This window comes from Panicum virgatum, chromosome 9K (genome assembly GCF_016808335.1).
Source record: "Panicum virgatum strain AP13 chromosome 9K, P.virgatum_v5, whole genome shotgun sequence".
Lineage (NCBI taxonomy): Eukaryota > Viridiplantae > Streptophyta > Magnoliopsida > Poales > Poaceae > Panicum > Panicum virgatum.
The window spans coordinates 12,420,526-12,429,092 of NC_053144.1; the positions used below are offsets into that span (position 1 = coordinate 12,420,526).

Genomic DNA, 8,567 nt, shown 5'->3' on the forward strand with positions numbered 1-8,567 from the left:
TAAAATAAATAAACAATAATGTACAGGATACATGGTTGTACTAGTACATGTACACCGAAAGCAAGTTCAGCTGACAAAGGGGAAAGCTGGAAGCAGAGCCTGACGAGTCAGCCGTGTTTCTTACCAGCTGTCCTCTTCCTGCGAGAATCCGACGACCAAAGCCGCCTCCTCGCGCGTCGCCTACACGGCCGCGCGCATAAAACGCCCGCACGCGCATCGCTATATCTGAACTCTGAAGACGACTCGGCTGGTCGCCAACTTTTGCCTTTCTTCCCCATCATCGCCTCCACCCCCATTCGCCCCCCCCCCCCCCCCCCCCCACCCCACCCCCACCACTAGCCTTTTCCGGTCGACCTGCTTCATCAGATGGGCCATCTTTTCCTGCTCCTGCTAGCCCTCCTCCTCGCTGCTTCCGCGCACGCTTCCACCCACGGCCATGGCAAAGCTGCTTTCGCTGAGGTCAGTGGTAATCAACAGTTACAGCAGTGTGCTTAATCAGGTTGCAGTTCAGTTATTGCTTAAACTTGTTTCAGTTTTTGCTGATGGGAATTTCTGGTTTCATCTTCTTTTGGGTAGGATAAGAGCATCGCGGGCATCGTAGGCGTGATCGGATCAAGGCCGCCGAGCTGCGCGGGGAGGTGCAGGTCCTGCGGGCACTGCGAGGCGGTGCAGGTGCCCATATCACCGCAGGAGATGCGGAAGAGGAAGAAGAAGCTCGGCCATGGCAGCAGGGCGGCGGCCGCTGCTGCCGCTGGTGGGAGGGCGATGCCGGCCTCCTACGATGACCACTCCAACTACAAGCCGCTGAGCTGGAGATGCAAGTGTGGGCGGCTCATCTTGGACCCTTGAAACGTGCTGCCCACATTGTTAGAAGCAATCAATGCAAGCGAATCTTGTGGATATAATGTTAGTAATAGTGTAGGATCTCTTGGAGTTGGTGGTGATTTGTTCTCCACTTCCTCGTATGATCGAGGAGTTGTTCTCCCTTTTGCAACGCCGTGCTGATTCATATGGTTAGCGGTGATCACTGGAGAAATCGTGCGCTCCCCCTTACCCCTTTGCCATGGCCGGCTGGTTGCTCTGCTTGTTGTTCTTGGTTCATGATGCCACCGAGCAAATGCGCGGCAAGCTGCAATGAAGTAGAATCTTTGCAGTATGAGCTTTGTTTTTGCTGTCAGTCAGTAGATGTACAGTGCAGCGTAAGGCAAGTAGAATCCAAGCTGGGTTTCAGTTTTTGTTGTGACCTCGCTTTGTCTATCTTTGACCGCACTTGGTCACTAGCATTCTTTTAACGCGCCGCCTGATCTTCAGGAGTACATATGAAATGTCTAGACATCGGGAAGCACCGTGCCATGTGGCGCTAGTGGTAGCTAGCCCGGAGTATAGGGAGACAGGATTAGGCTGCCTCCTTGTTGTTTTCAGAGATATTATCACTCGGATACGCCGCACCGCGCCCACGATTTGTCAGAGCTCCGGCTCTTCCAAAAACGACTCCGGCTCCGGCTCCTTAAGTGGAGCGGCTTCTCTAGTGGAGCTGTAGCCGTTTTGCAAATTGTTTGGCAAAACAGTTTCACCTATTGGAATGAGATTGTAAAATGTCTAAATTACACTTCTCTATATTATTTTTACCCTTTCTTCTTTTTTTCTTTTCCTTTTTTTCTCCTCTCCTTTCCTTTTTCTTTCCATTTTCTCCTCCTCTCCTTATCCATTCGCCCACCTTATCCCGTCGCCCTCCTCGCGCCTCCTCCCGAACTCCTCCTGCGCCGCCGCCACCGGCGTTCGCCCGCGCCTCCTCCTCCTCCCACGGGCTTGCGCCGCCGCCGCCACCACCGGCGGCCTTAGCCCGCACCTCCTCCTCCTACAAGCCCGCACCTCCTCCTCCCACGAGCCCGCGCCGACACCTCCCGAGCTCTGCCCGCGTCTCCTCCTCCTCCACGGCGGCCTCGCGCCTTCTCCTCCTCCGCGGCGGCCCGCCCCTCCTCCCACTGGCCAGCGCCGCCACCTCCCGAGCTCCGCCCACGCCACCCCCGCTGGCCTTCACCCGCGCCTTCTCCCGGCGGCCTAGCTTTGGCCTGCACCTCGCGGCCCCTCCACGAGGACAAGGCGGTCCGATGGGTGGGAGGAGCGGCGCGGAGCCCTGCGGAGCCACGTTTTCGTGGCTCCGCCTCCGTCTATGGGCTCCAGAGAGCGAGTTTTCGTGGGCTCCTCCGATAGAGCCGCCTCCCGGCACTCCGTTTGGGAGGGCTTCGTCTGGAGCCGCTCGTTGAGCCGCTATTGGAGCCCTCCAAAACAGAAAACAGGGGCTTCAGCTGCCGCGCGAAAAGCAGCCCTGCCCCAGCTGCTCTGATCGATCAGCTTCAGCTCTGAGCTCGCACTGCAAAGCACTGCTAGTCCCGAGCTCGATCGCAAGTCACGGCTAGCGTTGCGAGGGGACGACCCAGAGCCCGTTCCATAGCATGGGCGCATGGCGCAGCGCAGCAGATGAATAGACGATGCAGGCCCCGTTCAGTTTGCGATTTTGGGTGAAAAATTACTGTAATATATTTTATTATTACTTGATAAATAATGTTTTATTATGAACTAATTATGTTTAAAAGATTCATCTCGTGCTAATTAGTTAGACTGTGTAATTAGTTATTTTTTCATCTATATTTAATACTTCATACATGTGTTTGAAAATTCGATGTGACGGTTACTATAGCAAACTTTTTGGGAGCTGAACGGGGCCGCAGTGCAAGCAAAACTAGCTGCAGCATGGTAGCTGGAGCTGGCTGGCTGGTGATCTGAAAGCTGCGAGGCGATTCCTTTCTTGCAAAGACGCCGACGCGAGAGCACAGCGGCAGCAGCAGGAGCAGCAGGGAGTTGCTCCAAATGGTAAGCTGGAAAAGGCCTTTCGGCCCTCACTGTGCCGTGCACATTGTAGCAAGCAAGCTGCCCCGAATGGTGGGCGGCGTGCTTGCAGTGCTCCGCGCGCATCAAAGTACGCGCACACTGCGCCGAGGGGCGCTCTTTTGCCAGTTTGCCTGCTTCCCGTGGCCGCGCGCGGCCGTTCCTGCAAAAGCTTGGGAATTCCACTCCCTTGTGCCCGCTGGTTCTGCCACTACCCGAGATTATGGCCTTCATTTCAACTTGATTCTATTATTCAAAAAATTTCAACTTGATTCCGGCAAAACCCCACAGGAGGACCACTCGTCCCGTCGGCCCGGCTGGCTGCCGTGGAGCCTTGTTCGTGGCCAGCGAGATGTGCCGGCGCCGGCCGGCGACGCGTTCGGGCTTTCCGGCCACTGTCTGAAATGTCACTCGCTGTCGTTGGCCCGCCGGCCATGTAGGAGTAGTTCGCCGAAAGCTTTGCTGGCCTACTAGTCCGTGTCCGTCCAATACAACGCAGGCAGGAGCGGACCGGACCGGACCGGGGGCCGGCCGGGCCTTGGTGTTTGGACCCGTCGAATCCTGTCGCCGTCGTCCCACTCGTCCGGTCGCGTCGATCCGGTCCGGCCCGGCCGTCTCCTCTCCGGTCACGTCGTCCCCCCGGCCCCCGGCCTGCTGCCGCCTCCCTGATCTCTCCTGTCAGCTCAGAGCTCCCTGCCCGCGGCAGCGACATGGCCGGCCTCTCGGGTCCATCAGGGAGCGTGCTGCGTACGTACGACGCCGCCTCGTCGCTGTGCTGGTTGCGATCGGCCGTGAGCGCTGCTGCTGCTGCTCGTGTGGCTATTCCATTTCCCTCGTCGGTCGTGCTCGCCCGTCCATCGATGATCGATCGGCATAGTGACAAGATGCCACTACACTACCTGCTTCACACTAGAGTTCCTAGTGCATACAAACGGAGAAAAAAAAAATTCGCATGCATATAGTCCTAAATAAAAAAATTTTAGGGATAGATATATTTTTTCTCGACGAATCTAATGACGGTAATTAATTAATGATTGGCTACAGTAATACTACAGTAACCATTCTCTAATCATACGGTCAAAGGTCTCATTAGATTTTTTTAGGATTCCTAGCGCGAGGTTCTAGAATTAGTTTTATAAACTGATTTTATTTAATAACATAATTAACTGTCAAAGTTTCCTAATACAGTCTAGTCCAAAAAACCAAACAGGGCCTACGCTCACTGCTGCACACAACGCAGGCGCTAAGCTAGCTTGGGAAACGTGCACGTTTGCAGCTGCAGCCTTGCATTTGCCCTTTGCATTGCATTGGCATGCCGTAGTAGCAGCAGTTGGCCTTGCAGCTCGAATCTGTAGTTGGCCTTGGCCCGTCCTCGCGAGAGCACGTGAGTCGCCCGGATGCGAGGCCAGCCGCCACACAGCTTGGGGGAGATGGTACGTCCTGTCTGTTAATATATCCCTTTAATTAAAAAATAACTAATCTATCAACTCGTGCTTATTTCTATACGAGCTGGAGCAAAACTTTGGGCCACCGAATCACTTGAGCAGTTGGGCCTAGCCGGCCTGCTGCCTCCGACCCATTTGTAATAATCAAATCCCACTAAAGTTGGCTCTGTTTTATTTACCAGGTTCATTTTTCGCATTTTCCGCCAACCACGTCGTTGAATGTTTTATAAATTTAATCAAATTCAGACTATTTTAATTTAAAATAAACTAAAATACTTTATATTTCTGGATGGAGCTGAGGGAGTAAACTAATAGCGGAATTACTATCATCCATGTGATGTGAGTGGCCCTGCAAATGGGTTGAGTTAAAATGGATTTTATGAGTTGGGTTTTAATATGGGGTGTGTTTGAATAAGTTTAAATGGGTTGTATTAGATAATAGAGTGGGGGTGAAGTGGGTTCTATATAAATATGGGTTGGAGTGGGTTGAAATGAATATTTTGTACAAAATAATATGACTATATATAAATGTGGATCATGCGTAGAGAGCCGGACCCTGAAAATAAAACCTCACGTTCACACTATAAAATTTTATCGAAATTGACCGAAATTTGCAGGAGATGACTCAGTATGACTAGCAGCTACTTTGTGCAAAGCAGTGTGATTAGACCTACACATAGACCCCACGTCAAGAGCCGGATCCTGGAAATAAAACTTCACGTTCACACTATAAAATTTTAACTAAATTGACCGAAATTTATTGGAGATGACTCAGTATGACTAGCAGTTACTCCGTGCAAAGCAGTATGGCTAGACCTATATGTGGGCCCCACATCAAGATCCGGGCTCTGGAAATAAAATCTCACGTTCACACTATAAAATTTTGTCGAAATTGACTGAAATTTTTTGGAGATGACTCAGTATGACTGACAGCTACTCTGTGCAAAACAGTGTAGTAAGACCTACACTATAAAATTCTTTTGGAAAACGGATTCTTATTGGATTGTAACCATATTTTCACTAATAGTTTGTTATATTAGGCCAGTCTCAGTGAGAGTGTCATCGACACAGTTATCTAGACTGAAATCTTAAAAATTGTGCCAGTAGAGTGTCATGGTGATTACCCTCCTTTCACATTTCATGACACTCATATCTTCTCTCTCCTCGTACTATTGGTACATGTTACCAAATTTAATGTTCATGACACTCTCATGACACTCCCACTGAGATTGGCCTTATAAGCTGAAATGTTTGGATTGGGTTGATGTGTGGTGGTGGTAGTTTGGAGTAGAGTGGTTAATATTAATTTCTCTAGTGAGAATGAATTGAGGTGGGCATAGCTTGGTTTTGAGTCCATTTGCAGGGCGATATGTGAGGTGGTTCCATATGCCATGACGTACGCCGGCCGGACTCATCTCTAACTCTATTTCTACTATTTCTAAAACAAATAATGACTTCACCTCCACGGTATGTCAATCGAAATTCTAATTGGAATCCAAATAAATCAATAGAAATCATAATCGAAACCTGAACAGATCAATCCGAATCTGAAATAGAATCTGGACAATCAATACCTCACACAGTCATGGTACGACTCAAAATTGATAGTCTCATATAAATCTGGGTACAATTTATAAGACAATAAATTAAAATCGGAGCATATTCCCGTTCACTAGTCTGCGCACATGCGGACAAACGGACCTTCTATCACGGCAGGAAATACATATACCGTGTGCACATCTAGGACCGACCGCATGCATGCACTTCTACGGAACACGCTACGTCATCAACGTGCAACTGGCCTCGCTAGCTAGTTTAGTACTCCTAGTTTATTTGGTGTGGCCGGCCGGAGCGAATCTAAGACAGATCGGATCGGAGAGACCGTCACAGGAAAATATAAATGGGGGGTGTATATTATGGGCTTCCTCCTTCCAAACTATAAATCGTTTTAATTCTTTATTTCAAATTTGTCCACTCATCTTATTTCAAAATTTGTGTAAAATATCTCTTTTGTTGTAATGGTGATTAAATAATATATTATTTTTAATAAAACCACAATTAATTTATTTTGAGAATAAAATTATTGGCGTCCATTGCGATACGAAAATCTATGATTAAATAATACATTCTGATGTGAATATACTCTTTATTGTGACCTGACGCTAACAAATACATTGTCGTATAACGTTTGGATTGTGAATACACTAATTTATTAAGTCATTGCACTAAATTAAGTATTTTTTAAGTTGTTGGATTAATCTGCACCCATCTGTCAAGTTATTGTACTAAATTAAGCATTTTACAAATTGTTGGACTAGTTTGCACCTATCTGACAAGTTGTTGTATGGTAGATGCAATTTACTCAAAATTAAATGATCAATAATTGGAACGGATGGAGTAGTAGCTCGCGAGCCGGGGTGCCTTGCGTGAGTCTATGCATTGCACCTAGCTAGCTAGTAATAGTCAGAAGGTGACCTCCGGTGCTACCTGCTACGATGCCCGACGCGACGACCCAGCAGCTAGCTAGCCAATGAAACGCGAGGCGCTCGCAGTAGCATACTATGTATAAGTACACACACCCAGGCCTTGCTGGCCAATACTATGGCGTCGATTCAACTGATTCAACTGGTGCTGAATGACGAGCTTCTGTGCACTTGATATCGTCTCTGAGTAATATTACGCTGAATGCACTAATGCTTCTCCTGAGGGCGTCGGTTAAATCGGTGCTGAAGATTTGGCTTCATGCTGCTTGACATGCTCTCTGCGTGATACCACGATCAATGCACCGATGCCTCTTTTGACACCGTCGGTTCAACCGGTACTTTAAATGTTTCTTCACTGGATCTTCACTTGATCTCAAAACATACTGCACAGAGTACCGATGACGGGCCATCGGTGTATCCGATGCCTCCCGGTTTAATCGTTGCTATGTCATTGCTTAAACCGGTGATACTGATTTCAGCAAAATTTGTCCAATTCAATATTTCATTTAGTTCTTTCTTCGTGTTTTGTTTTGCTTGGCCTTTTTACTTTATCTCTGAGATCTAGAAATGTACACTCAATAAAATCATTAGTCCCACTGATTACATTGTCAATCGATTACCAAAATCACTCGAAATGGTCTAAATGGGGCTATATTCGTTACGCTAATGAATCGCAGCGTGTCATAGATCACGATGCCACAGGAAGAACCGAAGAAGAAAATCGCGAGGGCCAGAACCGTACCAAGGAAAGGAGAGGATGCACTAGAGTGTCGGAGATCTTCCATAGGTCGGTATCCGATCCCATTGTGTTGCGTTTGCAGACCAGCCTAAGCAAAAATAAAGTAACAGTAATAGATTGCGGTGTAAACGGATCACAGGCTAAATACACCGAACAAAACACCACCTTATGGTATCGTCTTCACCCATGTTCAGCTTTGGGATGATTATTCTCCCAATTCCGTCCATGTGCACTCGTTTCCATTTTAAACGTGTTCAGTATTTTCTATACAACCATGTGTACCTCTCCCGATCCCGGCGCAGGGCTGTCCCGGCGTGTGGTGAACTGGTGATCCGTGCCGCAGGGCCGCCTCTCCAGTCGCGCACAGTGCGGCTTCTCCTGTTGCGGATCGGAGCGGCGCATGCCACCGACTCCACCCAACGACGAGGCGCGTGGGGGCAGGGGGAGTCGGAGGACCACGCGGACTCCCCTGCCCCGGACGTCTGTCAAGACACGTGTCCGGTACGCCGGTCGCCGGAGCATCTCGGCCCGGTTCTTGCCGCTGTGCCGGTGTCCGCGCAGGAGGACATGGAGGATGAGACGAACATTGCCGCACGGAAGCCTGAGGGCCGGTCCAACCTGTGCGGTGCCATGCGTCGCCTACACCCCATGGCGCGTTGACGTTAGGACAACCTCCGTGGTCCAAACGGCGAACGAGCAAACCGGCGAACCGTTCGTCGGGGAAGACGGCCCTACGCGACGACCCAGCAGCTAGCTAGCAAATGAAACGCGAGGCGCTCGCAGTAGTACATGTATAAGTACACACACCCAGGCCTTGCTACAGCTCGTGCTCGATCTGCTCATCAAGTAGCTTAATTAGTGATCGCGATCTCCCTCTCCACTCTCCTCTCCTCCGATCCTCTCTCTCCCTGCTGCGTGCTCAGTACAGTGCAGGTGCACACAAAGCAAGTGCGAGGCCGCATGGCCGCCGCGGGGAAGACGAGCGATGGTGGCGGAGGCAGCAGCGGCGGC

The 8,567-nt window shown here is 49.8% G+C and overlaps 1 protein-coding gene across 1 annotated transcript; it reads left to right on the top strand.

Moving 5' to 3' along the window:
* Positions 1-326: 326 nt before the first annotated feature.
* On the top strand, positions 327-1,156 carry LOC120648371 (EPIDERMAL PATTERNING FACTOR-like protein 2). The gene is made up of 2 exons (XM_039925132.1): positions 327-459; positions 577-1,156. The coding sequence occupies exons 1-2, from the start codon at positions 367-369 to the stop codon at positions 847-849; spliced, it is 366 nt and encodes a 121-aa protein (XP_039781066.1). The 5' UTR covers positions 327-366; the 3' UTR covers positions 850-1,156.
* Positions 1,157-8,567: the final 7,411 nt, after the last annotated feature.